The sequence below is a fragment of the Nannospalax galili genome, unplaced genomic scaffold, assembly GCF_000622305.1.
Source record: "Nannospalax galili isolate Female #2095 unplaced genomic scaffold, S.galili_v1.0 scaffold716, whole genome shotgun sequence".
Taxonomy (NCBI): domain Eukaryota; kingdom Metazoa; phylum Chordata; class Mammalia; order Rodentia; family Spalacidae; genus Nannospalax; species Nannospalax galili.
In genome coordinates this window covers 3,877,585-3,897,522 of record NW_008339517.1, presented here as the reverse complement: position 1 = coordinate 3,897,522, position 19,938 = coordinate 3,877,585, and the positions used below count along the sequence as shown (strand labels likewise).

The window sequence follows — 19,938 nt, the reverse complement described above, 5'->3', positions numbered from 1 at the left end:
TTTCCTCCTGGTATGCTGGCATTTTTATAACTCATCTGGGTTACCAGGCTGGGTGTTAATGAGCTCTGTTCATGAAAACACTCTTAAGCATCATCATTTTCAGCAATGCTTAAATCTTTCTGGCTGTAAAGAAGATGGTATCATTTTGTACATTGACTGATTTCCTTCTCAACCTTGCAGTAATTCCTCTGTGCATATGTGATACATATGTGTGCATATTCATGTTCAGCTGCACACAATAGTATGTGCATCACACTTTGTTATATGAGGAAGCTTTACTTGTGAGAGTTGAGAGATGCATTAGTATTCTCTCTATACCTGTTCCGCTATGTTCCATGAGACTTAGGTGTAGAGGGTCCATTGCAGATGTGTCACTTGGGGCTGGACATTTCTAGTATGTCATCTTCCATCTCACTATGTCATAGTTCCCAGACAGGGTGTCTCTTAGTGACTCTTTGGTAACTTTGTGTTAGACTGGCTGGCCAGTGAGCTCCAGCAACCCACCTTTCTTCATATGCCCATCACAGCCTTGTAGTTACAGACTTGTGCCACATGTGGTACCTTGCTTTTACCAGGGTGCTAGGGATCTGAACTCCCAGCCTCATGCTTCCATGGTAGGCACTTTTCCCATGAGACATCTCCTTAAGCAGTATAATATTTTTTTGCAAGGGCTGTGTGTGTGTGTGTGTGTGTGTGTGTGTGTGTGTGTATCACTTAGTTTGACATCTGCCTTTGTATCCAACTCTTCAGAACAGAGTATAGTAACCTGTAAGTACTGCACAATGTAGTAACCTGGAAATACAGTACTGTATAACTAAAATCTTACTTGTTCCTTGGTAACTCCTCATTCTTCTTTCCCTGGCCACCACCAAAACTCTGAGTTTAACTATTTTAGATACTATGTATGAGTGCAACCATTCATCATTTTTCTTTTTGTGACTGGCTCATTTCACTTACTGCCATTTCTCCAAGGGCCATCTGTGTTGTGGCATACTGCAGGATCTCCATCTTTTTATCAGACTGAATAGTATTCCATTTTTTCTATATGTAACATTTTATTTATGCATTCATCAGTCTAGACATTTAGACTGACTATATAGCTTGAAAATTGTGAACAATGTTGTGACAAACATGGGCATACTAATATCCCCTTGAGATACTTCAGATCATTTGCATAATAGCCGAAGGCAGGATTATTAGATCATATGGTGGTTTGATTTTTAATGTGGTGAAGAAGCTCACAGCAACTGCACCATTTTCCAGCCTTACTAGCAATGTCAAGGGTTTATTACAAAGATTTAGTGTTTTTAAATAATTAAAACTTGATTCATTCAGTGTCTCTACCCTTGTCTAGATGGAAGCTTCATTGTCTCCCAACTTAATAGAAACAACTCTGCCAATACTAGCTCAAAATCTTACTATACCCCATTCAACCTGATGCAACTAATTCATCCTTCAGTGTTATGTATTTATGAAGCCGTTTGTTCATTTGCATGTGCAATCACATTGTATTCATTTATATTTCAGTTTATTCTCTTAGTTATGTATTGAACTCACAATATTCCAAGAACGCTCTTTTCTTTTTTAATTTAATGTTGCAAATTTCCTGCAATATAACTTGATCATATTAAGACCCCCCATCTATTTGCACCCCCCTTATAACCCTCTCTGCCATGTTTCATGTACTCTGTCATATATGTTAAACCTTTCCAGGCAAGTGCGTATCTCCAAATGTCCTTTGGTGTGCATTCATCTACTTAAGCATAATTAACATATCTAGTGTCATAACCTTAAAGAAAACCAAGAATGTTTTATAAAGATACAGTAATTGCCTTTATTATCTGTAGTCATAAGCCTGGCTGGATAATCATGGAAAGGCAAGTCCTGCATAGTTAGCTTAGCTATCGTTTAATAAATGTTATGTTGCTATGATAAATAAAATCAGATTATAAAGCTTTAGCATCACACAGAAAGAATTGTTTCCTAATGAAATCTGAGTAGAAGAAACTATATCTGTTTAATGATGTTAAAATGGAAATATTTCCCACTAAAGAGAACCTGGTATGTATTTGGAGAATGAACTGCATTTATTGTGGTTTTTTCATATTATGTTCTCTCTCTCTTTCTCTCTCTCTCTCTCTCGCTCTCTCTGTCTCTCAAAAAGATACCTGTTTTTTCTTAGAGAGAATAATAAATAAATAGAATTCTGAGACTAGCAGAACTCAGACAATATTATTTATTAACACAGTTAGAGCAACCAGTAGAGCAATTAGAGCCAAACAGCGAAAACTTGTAGATGGAATTTTTGATTCTCAAAGTGCATGCGAAAAAAAAATGCTAAAATGGTTTCTTTAGGCATAATAACAAAAGCTAGAATGAAATTAAGCAGTGAGGAAGAACAGTTGGAGTTCAGTGAAATATAATAACTGATTCATAACTAAGGGGTTTATTTCATTATGTGTGGTTCTAAATAACATCTTCACTTGTAGTTGGTGCAAAATTGTATCCCCCTATAAATTCTCCACAAAGTGGTTGTAGAACTGCGTCGGACAAAGCACATTTTATAGGATAAAAGTCAATTTCTTCCTGCTACATTTGAAAAGTAAAACCACATCATCTTCCTCCAAGGGTACTCATTCCTTTCCTGACAGTTCCTTAAGAATTACAGGAACTGTGGGCAGATGCATTTGACTCAACTTTCTTTGCTCTAAGTCCTCCCATACAGGCTAGTTTGCTAAGGAGCAGTGGACATACTTTCTAAGAAAGAGCTTGGAAACAGTGCATGCCATCAGTGAACCTTATTTTGTTCTGCAGAGCATGTGGAATGCACAGGACAACATGCAGTAGTTAAGAGAACACTGAAGGGCCTGAGAACACTGGTGCTCTAATTCCTGAAAAAATCCAGCATTGCAAATGTCCTGATACTTGTTTCAGTGATCTTAACTGCTGGGCCATCTCTCTAGCTCCTCACCTCCTAATTTGTTCAAGGTGGGGGCTCATTTTTTACTGCTGAAAACACCTGAGGAGCTGGGTCACAAGATTCCAGGAATTCGCCTCTCTCCACCTCCCATCTTCCAGTAGGAACACTGGGATTGCAGATATGTACGACCTTACCTGCTTTACATATGTTCTGGGGATTCAAACTCTGGTCTTCATGTTTGAGTGGCAAGTGTATAACCCACTAAGCTATCTCCCCAGCCCCAGTCATGTAAATGTGTGGATAGCCTCATAAGTACCATGCAGACTCTGAAAGGATCATGCTGGTAAACACAGCGATGGTATCTACATAGAGAGAGTACTTTATGTGTGATTTTTCATGGAGTTGTAATAAAACCTCATTCTTCTACCTGTTTTTCCCGTCTCCTGGCTTCATGCTGTCTATTCTAAGGTGTTTGTTGGATTGAGGTTAATGACAACCCTTGCCAGGCTCTCTTCCCTGCATTGTCCGAGTCTTGATAATTCTAGTTGTATTTCTCTATGTAAAAGCATGAAAAAAAATCATTCATAATAGACTTTTTGCAGTGAATTCAATAAACTCTAGTATTCAATAGTAGCATAGTGCATATTCAGCAAGGGACACCAGGATGCTTGGTTTGTTTCTATTCATGAATGTTTAGCATTTTGGTACTGAGACTTCCACTTATAACTCATTTATACTTTATCACATTTCTCCAGGAATCACAGGTGTTCTTTTCACAAGTGATATTGTCCAGGAGATGAGAATTAAGGTGCAAACTGCATTTTATTTATTTTTATTTTATTGTATGAGTGTATTACCTTCATGTACATAAGTGCACTTTTGTTGTGCAGTGCCCATGGAAGACAGAAGAGGGTATCAGGTCTCTTGAAAATGGAGTTACAGAAGGTTGTTAGCAGGCCATGTGGGTGCTGGGATTTGAACCCAGGTCTTCTACAAGAACAGTCAGTGCTTTTAACCACTGAGCCATTTCTCCATCTTGGAAAACTATATCTTAAGGAGGGTGCTATGAAACAAAATAGGCAGAAGCAGGATAGGGAGAACAAGAAATTAAAGTGCCAAACAAAAATTTCACCCAGGCTTGTAAGACTCTTTGTTATGAATATTACCCATCAGAGGAATCTATCACAGGATTCCTTCATCTTCCAAAACTGAAAAGGCCTTTATATCTTTGTTTGCTTAATATCTAGACAAACATCAGGGACACATCTACTGGCTACTCAAGAGGACCATAAGCAGTAATTTGCTGTAGGAAACCTCTTGACCACACCCCAAGCAGCATCAGCATCATTCCTTTGTGGAGCAGATCTTAGCTTTCAAAAATAAGCACATTTGTTATTATTTATTTATTTATTATTTACTAATTTATTTATATTTTGACTACCCAGGGATTGCACCCTGCATACTACAATGGACATGCTATGTCAGCGCTCCATCATTGAGGCAGATACCCAGGTCCCTGTGCCTCCTCAGTAACCTAGTCACTTCAGTTAATTCACAACGCTAGCTGTCTGCTCCAAGTTCTTATGTTTCTACCAGACTTATGATCCCAAGAACTCTTTCTACAGTGTGTATTTCATACACATTTTCAGATGCAAACACCAAAGTAACAAATTAAGTTGCCAGAAACCTATCATCATGATGTTAGGTGGGAAAGATCTTTACTATCAACATCAATTTTCATACTTAGTGAAATATTTGAAAACAAGAGTTCTATCATAGAAATAGAATAAAAGTCACAAGACATAGAGGTTTGCAAAAGGAAATTGTTGATAGATTTTTAAAACAGCTGTTTTACATGTCCTGAATTGGTGAAGCCTAGACTTCTCCAGGGATCAACAGTTAGAAATAAATCCTACATTCTGAGAGAAACAAAGATGCTAGTATAGAATGAGCCATGTTGCCTCGTTTCATTGTTATCATAAAGCGGACTAAGTCACGTGCTTTGCATCATGCAAGGGAATGCTGAAATTCTCATCGGATAGTGAAGTATTAGGAGTCATTTCAACCATCTTTATTTTTCCTTGCAATTCTGCACTCCAGTTTGAAACAGTGTTCTGTACAACCTTGCTACTGATGAAGGACAACCAGCTTTGACTTAATGTTATAGAGGACATAATGTTATTCATTTAAGATGAGAGCGTGTTAAAAGGAAAAACTTCTGTTATCATATCATTCTATCAAAACTCTAATAGCTCCATCCCTGTGTATGACAGCTGATTGTAACCAAGTAGGGTGACTGGCCCTCATCCTGCCTTTCAGATGTGCCCTCAGATGATCTACTGATGTTTGCAGCTTTGCAGTAATTGAGAAAACAATTATGGAAGTCCTTACAAATGGTCAAAATCATGGAACTTATATTCACTGATGTAAAGCTCTGGAAAGACATCAAAGGAAAGATCTAATATTAGACAGGGAAGGCATGGAATGAGGTAGGAAGAATGTGGTGACAGAGGTGGCTTATACCATGACAAAAATGGAAGACTTCTGCCTTCTGGGGTTCAAGTATCAGATCTTAAACTTTTATGACATCAGGTTTGCCCATGTGGGGCAGACATTTTGTTTGGGGAGGGAGCTTAAGGCATGAAATATGTCTGTTCATAGTAAAAATTACACATGGCAGAATGTCGTAAAGGTGTGCTATGTTATTTCCATTAAACATTAGATAGTTAAAGATGTCATTTTAGTATCAATACAGTTTTCAAGAGTTAACACAAGTATATTACTCACCATTGATGCTCAGAACTTACTGCAAGTCTTGTGTTTTTGTTTGATGAGTCTAAGTGTAAAGTTAAAATTTCAACACATATGCAAATTTGTGAAATTTTCTCAAAACGTGCTTCAATTCCACTATGCACTATGCATTTATTATTGTGAAGTGTACATGTTTTATGTAATGAATTTTTCCATGTAATACACAGGCATAACTGAAATTGGATAAAATAGCTAATAAAAAATATCTTCAGAGCTATACAATGGTTAGTAACAATTTATTATATGTAATATAGACATTGAGAGTAGTAAAATTTGACATGGGCTACTCTGCTCATTTACAGGGCTAATTAAATGAGAAATTAAGATATAGGAATTATCAAAGTGATGAAAATAGGAAGGATGGAATCATTAATTAAATGTATTACTAAGTATTAATGTTGGATGTGATCTCTAGACAGTAAGGTACCATTTCTGCCTCTGATAATCTCTGTCATATTGTCTGAGTAGTTTTATACCCACTGGTATGATCAATAGAACCAAAAGAGTATCATTTAACGGAGATAAAGGCTACCCTTCAACCCTAGATTTCCTTGGTAACTTTGAGTCAGTGTACATTCATGGACATGTGTCCTCAGGGTAAACAATGAAGATCAAAGATATCATGTGTTCTCAGCATCAAAGAGTTTATCCTAACTCTTAATAATGTACCTTAGAAAAGTGTACATCAGAGAGACATAGCACAATGCCCCAGGACATTGATATCAAAAGGACATTTGATATTCCTTTTGTATCTAGAAATTTTTAATTATATATTTCTAATATTTATGATAAGACTTATGACCTGGGTGCTTCATTTGAATGATTACTTAGAAATGCTTAAAAGGAAATAAAAGAAAAGTATATATAATTTGAAAAACAATAAAATTGAATAGAAGAGCCTCTGAGTTTTTATGAAGACTTCCCTAATTCCTTCACTCCTCACAGGTAAAGAATTATATTATTTATTCTGCTTCCTTTACTGTCTAAGCACACATACCATTATTTTTAACTTGATCAAGTTTAACTGTCCCATTGATGCATCATCTGTCTTTTGACCCCCCATGCAGTTGCCAAGGTGATTTCTGAGTTCATGTTTGTGCCTTCCAATATGGCAGCTACAAGTCATAAGTGACACTTTCAAAGAACATAAACTGAATTAAATGCCCAAACAGTTTAGTTCTTTAGTTACATTATCTCACTTATAAGAGCTAATCGCTACATGGAGCTAGTGGTTCTTTCTTGAGTGAAGGAGTGGATTTCCTCTATCATAGAGATGATTTGGATTATATCACATTTCTTGCTATATTTTATTCAAGTGAATTCCCATTTCCTAAAGGAAAAACATCCTTGACTGTGTCTGTAACATCCTTCCTGATTTTATCCTTGATACATCTCTTCATTGACTACCAAGTCTAAACCACACTGTCCAGTGTTAAAGTCTTCAGGTACACAGAATATGTCTCTATATTGGTCTTTTCTTGCTTGCTTTCTTCTGATAGGTTCTTGTTTGAGGATTTTTATACAACTTAGCCATTTTTTGTCTTCCCTGGCATTTCTCTGTTAGCTCTGAAAATCTGATGTATTTGCAGCATCTTTCTATGTATAGACTCAGTTACACAAGAGAAAAAAATCCTATCTACTCAATTCAATATCTTGCATACAAGAAATGTTTAGAAAAAATTAAATTGAACAAGGAGAGAAGGGGATGAAATGGAAGTGCTTTCACACTTGAAAAACCCTACTCCTCTGTGCCTCAACATAGACTGTCCCTGCTTCTGGTACTATTTCTGACCAGCACTTCTCCCCCACACACACACACACACACACACACACACACACACACACACACACACACACACACATATGCTCCACTCCCTAACAACATTTAGAAAACCTTTCCCACTGCAACATTATAGACCTTGCCAATTTTTGTTCTAAGCGATAAGAAAGCTACACACCATGATCTTAAGAGACTTCCTGTCACAGTATTTATTATCACATTTGGCAATAAGAGATGATCAATGACAAGTTGTTGAATTCAATTTAAAAAGTTGAAATTCCATCCCTTTGCAGGATTCCTTCCTGCATCCCATTTTCATGCTCACTGTTATATCATCTGATTCAGACTTCTCTGTTGCACATGCCATTTTTCCTGATGCTGGGAAAATCATTTGAATTTCTTCAAGGATATTATGTAAATATTGAAGAACTGATGGTGAGCCAAACTTTTTCTAAGATTCACTCTAAAGCATGCCTTTTTTCTTCCAATACTGAATAAACTTACACATGATGTAATATGTGTACTGCTATTTTCCTAGTGTGAATGGGAAAGAAATTGTCCACACAAACACTGAAAGGATAAGAAAATTAAAACACATTTGGAAGCTGAGATTTCTGTATTTTGACCTTAAGTCAAATAAAAGACATCTGTAAATGTATTGAGTGTGTCTTCTCTTGCCTTGTGTGAACATAACAGGCAGGAATGTCATAGCATTAAGTCTCTCTCATACAGAGTTCACATACCAGGACCTTTCAAATATATGAGTTGTGGTCTAATATAAATCTAACTGGCCAAGGAGCTTCTAGAATGATGAGAAACATTCCCCATGCTGCTTCTTCTGACAGCATGAAAAACTCCAATGCATTAACTTATTTTGGCTGCATGTTAACATTTATAAGCAGCCATTACTTAGATGAGGTGAACTTAGCAGAGAACTTCAAAACTGAAAAGCTACCCCATTTGAAAATAATCAAATACTTCACAATTATCACAGAAGATTGCAACTAGGAAAAATGTTTTAACTCTACTGTTTATTGACTGGACTATTGTGAAAAACAGTGTGACCTCTGCGTACAGTCCTGATTCAAACTGCAGCTTGCCTGGGTTGCCATGGGGGGAATAAAAAAGAATAAGCTTTGACTTTAGAAACTTGATTCCAAAAAAACATTGAAAGTATTCTTGAAATTGTTGCATTTTGATATTCTTGTTATTTTAATTTCTTATTGAATTTTTTCATATTTAATACAGGACATATCAATCATTCCTTATCATCTTTATACCCCCCTTCCCCATTGACACCCTCCCATAGCAGCCCCCACTGGAATTTATACATTCGTTTATGTTAAGGCCTATTTTGCAAACAAGAAAAAAGAACTCATCAGGGGATAGAGACTTCCTGTGGGTATGTGGCATTGTGCTTGGGTCAAGGAAAGAAAGTTACTTGGAGACAGAGAGTGCATGTGCTTGCATGCATGTGTGTATGTGTTTATCCATACATATACACATTACCAACAACAGATATAATGTAAATTCTGTATACCCAGAAACAAGAATGTGAAAGGGAGGGACTGGAGAAATGATGGCTCAGTGTTAAAAGCGCTTGCAGAGGCCCTGAGTGTGATTCCCACATGGTGACTAACAACAGTCTGTAACTCCAGTTCTAGGGCAATCTGATGCCTTCTACTGACCTCACAGGCATTTCATGACATAGGTGCCCACTTACTTACATGCAGACAATACACTCATATGCATAAAATAAAAAATAAAAATATGAAAGGTGGAGATTTTGTGCCAAATATTATTTGAAAGGGCAATGCTGAATGATAACAATTGAGCAAACTTCTTAATCAGATTAAAGTTGTTTTTTTAATAATCAAGAATAGCAGTGATACAGTAGAGTACTGTTTCTAACAATATTATTTAGTTGGTTAATTTAATAAAAATAAAGCATGATATTACCTTAAAATTACTTCTAGCTGGGCATGGTGGCATGCACCTTTAATCCCAGCACTGGGAGGCAAAGGCAGGTGGAGCTCTGTGAGTTCAAGGCCAGCCTGGTCTTCATACTGAGTTCCAGGACAGCTGGGGCTACAGGGAGACTCTGTCTCTAAAAGACCGAAAAAAAAAAAAATGCTTCTGATCTCTGAAAGCTACTTTGAATTGAATAAAATCAATGGTGTGAGCTTGTGCCTTTTCAGAACAGTTTGTGTTAAATTATCACTTTTGAACCAGGTGCTAAGCAACTAGCTTTGGCATTTTCTTACATTTGCAGCCTTAAATCCACAATGTAAATTGGCACCTTAGACTTTACTTGCAAGAAGGGCTACTGATGTTTAGTGGAACACCTGTAACAACGACAGGCAGGATGCGTGTTGGATTACAAAAAAGAAAGTTTAAACAGAGTTTCTGAAAATACTGGTTATCATAGATAATACGTATTCTAAGACCTATCTGTTAACCTTGAAAGGGATTATTCCAAAAGTTTCATCATTAAAATTGACATAATCATGATGCTGCAAAGCCCATCTACTGACATTCCACTTCCTACTGTGATAATGAAGTTTCTTCTTATTGTGACAGAAAGACGATTCTCCAGTGCATACTATTCCTTCTTTCAAAGCTATAACTTTCGTCTATCACATCTTAAGTAATTGTAAAAAGAATCCACAACTACAACGCATCCATAATTTTAAGAAATCAGAATAGAAATCAGAATAAAAATTTCAGTATTCAACATAAACTCATAAAACTTTTAAATATACAACATAAAATGTATTTCCTTTTGAACATTAAGAGTGGAACACATACTAACTCTTCCTTTTCATTTCCTTTCTCTCACATATCTTTAATGTCATGATTCACACATAATGAAAAATATTGCTTTATAAATGACTATATCTCTAAATTACATTATAAGATAATAGCAATGTACAATTCTGACTGGCTTGATGTTATGATATATTAATCAAACCGTCTCCTTTTTGTTACTAAAGGACAAAGGTCAGATATACCATGGAAGAATAGTAGAAGATGCTTTATTAAGAAAGAGAGATCAGCAAAGCCCAGGGCCAGGTGATGAAGGTGATTTGTGAAGGAATCATGACCTAGAAACCCAGTGTACTCTCTCATCTCTTCCACTGTAGTCTACATTCTGTTACGACACTCGCAGGAACACTGGTGAACAGTGATAGACAAATATCACAAAGACTTGGGCTAGTTTTAGAGTCTTTTCAGATACTCTGCCTATCTCAAAGCTGTTAAAGGATTTGAATAGGAACCTTCTATCTCTACTCGTATCTTTCACTTCGGGACTTTTATCCCCACGGTCAGTCTTGTCTTTTAGAGATTATCATGTATTTATGTCCTTTTGTAACTAATATGAGTTGTTAGCCCATTGCAAAGCAACCCTCCATAAATTAGATATTTTTAGAAACTACTTAGAGATGAACATCTAAGACCAAGAGAAGCTTTGTGTGAGATTTCCCCAGGTGAGATTCAGCCCACGATTCCTTAGCATCTGACCAGATTTTTTTCCCACCTTTTGTGCTACTTTTTAGTACAACAATGGGAGCAATCTCAGAAAAGCAAAGAGACTTCAGGGTATAGTTCTGAGACACCAGCCCCAAGTAGTAACATTCTCAGGACTTACGTCTTATATCACAGTCTAAAATTCAAGTCATTACTCCTAGTTTATTATTTTTAACCTACTCTTTTTCTTTAAGAGGTTTTGCTTTCCTGTAAATTGCTAACGATTAAGCCAAGATGGGAACTTTGTGTGAGGGTATGTGGTCTGGGACTCCCCTGGAAGCCTAAGAGGAAATACACGAACTAGTCAAAGAGCAGAGCAGCGTTTGAGAAATGCGGTAGATTAACCTTTATCCAGACGTACAGAAAGATGATGAAAGGTAGAAGACTCTATTTCTCTCTTTCAGAAGCCTAAATCCTAATGATCTTATTTAGTGACTCATCTTTACTTAGATCTCATATTTTTAATACTTGTGAATCTATAATGTATTCAAATCAGTGCATTCCAAAGTGAGAAACCTAATACCTAGTAGATTTAGTCTTGTCTGTCTGGGCTACTTTAACAGGGTCTGATTCCCTGGAACTGGAGGTACAGACTGTTGTTAGCCACATATGTGTACTGAGAATCAAACCCTGGTCCTCTTCAAGAGCAGCCAGTGCTCTAACCTCTGAATTACCTCTCCAGTCAGCAATTCTTACAGTAATCTTAATAACCAGGTATTATTACTATCCTCCTTGTAGCCACTTCTGCGTTTAGTTTATGCATTTTTTATTATTTTATGTGTGTGATTTTATTGCCTGCTTGTAACTGCACCATGACATGCAGTGCGCAGGGAGGACAGGAGTGGGCATTGGATTTCCTGGAACTGGAGTTAGGGGTGATTGTTAGCTACCATGTAGATACTGGGACTCAAATTTGGATCCTTTGCAAAAGCAGCTAGTACTCTTAACCCATGAGCCATCTTTCCATCCCCAATGAATGAATTTTTAATGAATCATATATGCATATTCATACTAACTTTTCTAATTACTAGTTATGTTATATAAATATCCAATTTTCTGAATGTGTTTTATTTTATTTTACTCAGCACACAGTTAGCTCTTTATGCCTGTGTTTTTCCTGTTTGTATAGTGTAAACAGCAATACATCCAAAACAAAGATGCAAAGTATTTTAGAAAGTTTCTGAAAGCAAAGCTCAAACCTGCTCAATGCTATTCCAAGTTCACGTGAATACAATGATGTGTAGGGAAAACCTGCTGTAGTTTTCCAACATTTCATAGCTTGTCACACTTTCTCGGGATCTTTTGAGTGTTGTTGGCCTGTTCCATTCATACACCATAAAGTTATAACTACATTGGTTGTATCTGTATTAAACATGCACATATTTTATTACTTGCCTTATTACTTAAACCATAATGGCCACTTACATAATATTTGTAATGCATTGAAGATTATAGGCAATCTAGTTGGCATTTAAACTGCAAACAAATATATAATGATATTAACAATTAATATACCAATTTATATAAAGGACTTAGGTATCTCTCGAGATTTTACACATTCCAATTTTCATGCCCTTTGGGGTCCTGGAAATGAACCTCAGTGGGTGCCATGAGTCACAGTCTGATAAACAAAGTAAAGAAAGAAGGCATAAACAAAAGGAATCTAGCACAGTACTAATAAATATTTGGTAGTTAATGTATGCTGGCTGATCATAATGTTGTCCAAGTGTTCTCATGGTTTAATCATTTGTAGGTGCCTTTATCATGATCTCTCCCAGCCAAAAGAATGTGGGAAATAAGTTTCTTTAGAACCAGCAAAGTCTTTCTTGATACAGTCAAGGTAAACAAGAATTTTAAACTGGTAATTTCTTTCCTATCAAGTTCCTTCTGTTGAAAAGTCTCATAACACTGTTACAGTCTTACTTCTGGTCTTACTAAAGATTTGTATTTATAGTCTCCTAAATATTAAGATAACCATATGTGCCTTTGTTATAAGTTATGGAGGTTAAATAACACCAAAAGGATTCTCTAGGTTTATACCACCTACACATTGGTAAGGATGAAACAATCTCTACTTCACTTCAACTAACTTACAATTTTATTTATTGAGTGAGAGCAACATTAACACGATTATGAACCTACCCATAGCACCTGATACATTATTTAATTTTAGTTTTTTTTGTTTATTTGTTGTTTATTTGCTTGTTGGTTTTGTTTTGTTTTACTTGTTTTAAAATAGGGTCTCCCTGTAGACCAGGCTGACCTCAACCATGCTATGTAAAACAGCCTAGCCTTGATCTCACAGACATCTACTTGCCTCTGTCTCCCATGTTTTGGGATTAAAGGCGTGTGTCACCACGCCCAGCTGCTTGTAGATTTTAAAATCATTGCTTATACATAGGTACTTCATATTTTTTCCATAAAGGAAGTTGAAGTTAAGTAAATTTATTAGTTAGCTCAGAAACATAAATATACAAAAAAATAGATATAGGATTCTGGGGATATGGCTCAGGAGTTAAAGAGCTTGCTGTGCGAATGAGAGGATGAGAAGTCAGATCTCTAGGACCTATATAAATGCCAGATGAGTGTGCCTCTGAAAGCAAAAAGAATGTATCCCCAAAGCATAAAAAAGAGATGAGGGTGTCCCTGAAAGAAAAAAAAAAGTATCCCCACAGCAAGCGAGGTAGACACACACACACACACACACACACACACACACACACACACACACACCAGAAAAGAAGAAAACGATGGATCCCCAAAGCAAGCCAGTTAGATAGTCAAATTGGCAAGCTCTGTGTCTAACTGAGAGAACCTTCCTCTCAAAAAATAAAGTATAAGAGCTAATGAAGAAAATCTCTCACAACAACCTCAGGTCTCCATGCTCCTATGCAGATATGTGCAAGTGTAATACCATACACATCTGTGCCCTACACGTGCAAACACTCACATATATATGTGCATACACAAACACACACATCAGAAAAGAAGAAAATATATAAATATGATTTGTTTACAAGTTTGTTGTCTTTGTACAAACTTTTGAACATTGTTTCAACTACCTTAACCCTGTCCCTGTTCATCTTCAAGGCTAGAAGTTCTAGTCAATTAATACATACCAAAGAAATAGCCATGGAGTGTGCCTTTGATAAGGGATTCGTTGGGCACCAGTGAATTGACTAATTCTTATTTACTATGGCCTCTGGGAAACCAGTTGTTGCATGAATGTGTGAAATATCAACAGCTAGAAAATAAAATTATTGGAATCCAGGAATGCTTGCAAATTTTATTTATGAATATGTTGTAAAAAGTGGTAATTAATCCTCTGGATATTTCTTAGCTCTTTGGAAGATTCAGAATATACATATTACATGAAACCAAACAGTGTCTGACCAGTTACTTTAACAACTAAACTTGGTATCTCTGTGGTTTGCTCAACCATTATTGTTGTCCAGGAAATGCCCTTTCACCTTCTTTCCACAATACTTCAGATTCAAATGTTTTGCCATAAATAACTTCTCATACTGAGAAATTTGACACTGTTAATCCTCACCTTTGAGAGTCCTTGAGTCCTTTTACGATTCTCAAGTTATCCTAAGAAGGTGAGATGGACTCTAAAAATAATCTACACTGTCTGGCTACTAATCACTATCTTAGATTTGTTTGTAGCTGTGTCACTACTGAATCATTTGTTACGTTGTTTTGAAAGAATTTACCAATAAATATTTTCCAGTACCATTAATTGGGTTTCGGTACAATACCAAATTCTTTAACAATTCTTATTATTTGTGGGAGATTTAATAAAGATATCACCTTTTTAATTGTCTTAGCATCTAGTCTAAGGGATGCACATTCCATTTCTAATGAAAAACAAATAGCTAAAAAGAAAGAGGAATAACAGGTATGCCTATCTACATATATCTACCTACCAATCTAATTGGCTAGATAGTTAATACAGGTAATGAAAAGACAAGGCTAGCCAATCAACTTAACAGAAAATTATGTGCCACCCCATTTTCTCTAGTGCTACTAAATTTACTAAGTCCCTGTTTGTTCACTGCCTATTTCCCCATCCCTGAATGTTTTATTTAGTGTCTTTTTGGAATATTTCTCTCAATAGAGGAACTAATTATATGCCCATTTGAAATTCTTAATTTTGCAGAGTGCCATGTCATATATCAAACAGATACTCTAGATCTTTGAAAAACGCTAGAGTATCAACAGCTATATGATTTTTATGAGCTACTATTGATAGTCTAAATACTTACTTAAAATAAAAATTAAACAATAATAAAAAAATGAAACTTATGCAATGTACGCCAGTTAAATATAAGTTTAGCAAAACCTGCATTTTTCCTTGAACAGCCAGACATATTGCCAGCACACCTTGTCTTAGCCTGAGTTCATTGTTTTATATGGTATCATGTGGCAATGACTAATTATCATAAGCTGTCCAATAAATATGATGGATTGTACAATTAACTGTTCATCAGCATCCATTTTTGAAGATGCTCCCTATTGAAACTGATGGTGGTTTATGACCTCCATGTTGCATATATGGCTAATTGCACCTTGGACAATAATTATTGTTTCCTGTGCCTAATTTAGTCGTTTTGTTTTACAAATTATGATGCCACAGAGTTTCCCAATTCATTTGACTTCACAACTATGACTCTCCCAGGATTACTAAAGGTCTGTTTCAGAAGGTGTGCATGATGGGTGTATCAAAGGAGATTACAGACCTATCTTTGTTTTGTAGGTTTTCCATCGACCGTCACACTGACCTGGAGAGACAGTTCAACATTAATGCAGATGATGGGAAGATAACACTGGCAACTCCCCTTGACAGAGAATTAAGTGTCTGGCACAACATCACCATCATTGCCACTGAGATTAGTAAGTACCTGAGCTTATTTGATTCTTCCTTGTGTGACTATGCTCATTAGGTGCCAATTGGTCACTTAATAAAGGATCTGTTTCCTTAGGTGTTTTTCCATTGGGACTTACTTCACTGTTCCCAATAATCCTTTAAATGCATCATCCTAACACAAAATCATTTACATTAGAGTAAATTACCAAATGTTTATAAGACATGTGAGAAGGAGACATTCTTATATCTGAATATTTTCCATCATTTACCTACCACAGACCCATTAACATAGCATCTTTAATATAAATTCAACAGGATATTTTTTTCTAAAAATTATATGCAAAATATGCTATTTTATAGGAAAGAAGATGTATTATTAGCATGATACTTTTGCCTTTTAGTTTTGATAATTGTAGGTTCTTTATAGTTAATGAAACTACTACAGTAGTTATCTGGTAAATCCAGGATGACACATCTTTGCAAGCTTGACTCTGCGAAAAGGTGGGATGGGGGCTTAGACTCCATCACTCTTGCACAAAGATGGGTGTGCCCATCAATGTCTGCAACCCCAGTGCTGGAAACAGTGAAGACAGATCACGACCATCTTCTGTCTAACCAGGTTAGCCAAAACAGCAAGCTCAAGGCTTAGTGAAAAACATCACCTCTAAAATGGAAATGAAAAAGTGATTGAAGAAGGCATTTGAAAGTCAGTCTCTGGCCTCCACACGCACTCATATGGGCAAGCACACCAGCACACACACACATTAACTTACCACATAATTTCTATGAAAAAAGAACATTCTTTTCATTTTATTTCTCAGGAATATACGTACTTGCATAGTAGTTAGATATGTTTTCATAAAGAATGTGATAAAGCCTTCAAGGCTGAGCACAAATTCAAGGTGATTACAATGAATTGTTAAAAGAGTCGGGAAAGAAAATCTGAATAATGAAAATAATAATAACCCCTGAACTTAATCTGTAGCAATAAAATAAAGTTAAGAAATAGATGAAAAAAATTAAAAAAAGAAAATTAAGAATCATACACCACACACACACAGACACACACACACACACACACACACACACACAAGGATGCAGAAGACAATTAGAGGTACACATCATAAAATTCACTCTGTATTCTCTGATAGCAAGCGTACAAACCAGAGAACTTTCTGTGATATGCATGGGCAGATGTCACCTTGGTGCAAAGAATGGGAAAATGGGGAATGTGATGAGAAGGTCCCTGAAAAGAACCTCAGCAAAAGGACATTGGTAGCTGGGTGTAGTGCTGTCCACCTATAATCATAGCATTGAAGAGACAGAGGCAGGGAAAGCTGGAATTCTGGACCAAAATGGGTTATATAGTGAGACCCTGGCTCAAAAACAAATATACACAAGACAGAATTAAGACAAAGAAGGACATCGTATGAGGCAATGCATGCTGAAGTCAAAAGGGTATATGGGTCTAGATAGACACAAGGCCTTGGAAACTGTGCATTCCCTGGTTTCCAGACACCATTTTCTTCCCTCAGGCCTTACTCTGACTCTAATTTGCTTCCTTATACCATTAAGGGCCCAAGCAAACAAAGCATATCATTTCCTGGTTTGAGTTTATTAGAAGTGTTAAACCCATTTAGAAGTGTACAGACATGAAATTTTTATAATTTGCAATGCTGAAGCACCATTATCACTTTAAGCCTCTAAGAAAAACTATATCTAGTTCAATTAACTTAAGACTGTACAACGCTTGAAAGAAAAACAATGTTATTTAAAGGTTATAAGCAGTAGTTTCTTTTAAAAGAATTTCTGCACTGAATACAATCTACCCAAGTTAACCTTAACCTGTGTTCCATTTTTAATGACATGATGCTGCCACTTTATCAAGGTTGTCCCAATTATAGGCAATCATGTTCTTTGAGGTAAGGAATTCACCAAACAGGTGTTTAAGAAACATTTCAGGGCAATGCAGAAACAAAAGACTGATTTTCAAAGAATCTCAAAATGAGGAAAGCAGGTGCTCAGGAGACACTGAGCTGTTAACTCCAGAATGAGAAGGGAACCAAAGCCAGTCCGGGATGGTAGGCATGGGTTGTTTCCTTCAAGTCAGTGGGTCTTTGTTTGACAAGCATACATCTAATGTCTATGGATAGTGCAAGGAATAAAACAATCAAAAGGCCTGCTTTCCTTAGGATTTTCCCTCCTTGGGTCTCCAATGAAAGAGAACATTGGAATGGCATAAGTTAGCCATAAAAAGAGGTATAGAGGTGAGATAGACCATGAGCACCCAAAACCCAACCTGTTCCATGTTGATGCATAGAAAAAAGGCAAAAGGGACCTCCATTGATGAAATGAGTTATTAATTATATTTCATAAGTTATTTCATAATAAAATGAAGAAACAGTCATATATTAGGGAAATGGCATTATTATTTTTGAAATATTATCATGATTAGTATTACAAATGCGGGGAAAGAAAATTAGAAAGTCACCAAAATAAATTTTGTATATATTTTCATAGTAATGACTCAAATTTGTTCCTGACAAAGTCTTCAGTTTGGACACATGCAGAATATGAATACACATACCCCTGCCTTCTGATGAGCTTCAGCTTTATCGTAAACCTAAGAGAATCTGGAATTTATAAAACAAGCATATCTTATTTTGTTGAAATAAATTAGAATCATTTTATTACGTGTGTGTATGTATATGTGTGTTGTGAACGTGCGTACATGGGTGTGCTTGCCTATGTGGGCACATGTGGAGACCAACATTTGACATTGGGTATCTTCCTTAACCACTTGCCCACCCATTTTTCCAAGCGTGGTCTCTCATTGAATCTGAATCCCACCATGTTGGTTGCACTGGCAAGCCAGTGAGCTTCCAGGATCCCCCTGTTCCTGCCTCACTAGAGTTACAGGCTTATATTGACACATTTAAGTACTAGGGATCTGAACTCATGTACTTCCTGTTGCATAGCAAGTACTTTACTCTCTGAACAATCTCACCAATGCCCTTACTTTATTTCATTTATCTCAGAGATTAAAACTTCCACAAGCTTCATTGATACATTTCTGCCAAGAAACAAATAATTCAGGTTCAAAAATCTTAACAAGTACTGAGATTAAAAAAAAAACTGTCAATTTCATTTTAAAAAGTCATTACAAACATCTTAATACTAACAACAATGAAAATATAAGATAGATTTTAAATTTTGCCTTTAAAAAACACTAATGTTGGCATAAATTTCAAAACTTTAAAAGCATAATTAACCATTTTAGTGAAATCATGAAAGAAAGCAGAAATATTAGAATCACAGAAAACTTAAGAAAAATTGGAATAACTGGGAAAATAGTGTAGAAAATTGTTTTGACTGCTTTACCTTTTAATGCATCACATAATATTTACCTTTGAAAGCCATAGACCAAATCTTGGGAAAAATATTAAAGGGCTGTTTATTGTATTTGTCCAAGATGAATATTAAAGCTGCTCAGGATAACAGAACCCCATAGGACGAGGTTATAATAATGACAGAGAAATATTCATTCCAGGGAGAACAATTTGAAATTACTTTCAGAATGCCATTTCATCAGACAAAAAGATTTAAACAAATGAAATTAAGCTAAGAAGTGGATTTTAGGGAAGTCCATCTGTTGTCTATTATGTGAATGGAGAAGTCATCCTTTATCCTCTTGTGTCAGATTAACTTAAATGAGGCCGAGATAGCTCACTGTGTGCATTGCCCAAGTATTGCAGTGGTTATAGATCTAGCCTGACATCCTGATCAATTGGCACATCTCATGAGACCCATGTGCCTGCAGTAAGATGCCCATATGCTAGAAAGAGATTAGACTGGAGTGGTAGATCTCTGCTAGCAACTAGCTCACCTTGAGAAACTATAGTCTATGGATGTTTTTAATCATGATATGAAAATTTTAAGTTAACGTTTTCTGACCAATTTAATATTGAAATGGGATTACATAAACACTAAAATGCTTTTATCCTTTATAATGCTCTTTGAAAGTAGTTA

The 19,938-nt window shown here is 36.1% G+C and overlaps 1 protein-coding gene across 7 annotated transcripts in view; it reads left to right on the top strand.

Moving 5' to 3' along the window:
* Cdh8 (cadherin 8) overlaps positions 1 to 19,938 on the top strand; it is a 380,999-nt gene that overhangs the window by 233,108 nt on the left and 127,953 nt on the right. For all 7 annotated transcript variants that reach the window (XM_008834248.3, XM_029564091.1, XM_017798462.1 and 4 more), the window contains exon 8: positions 15,799 to 15,935. In XM_008834248.3, coding sequence (XP_008832470.1) covers positions 15,799 to 15,935 — 137 coding nt within the window. The remainder of the gene's footprint in view (positions 1 to 15,798; positions 15,936 to 19,938) is intronic.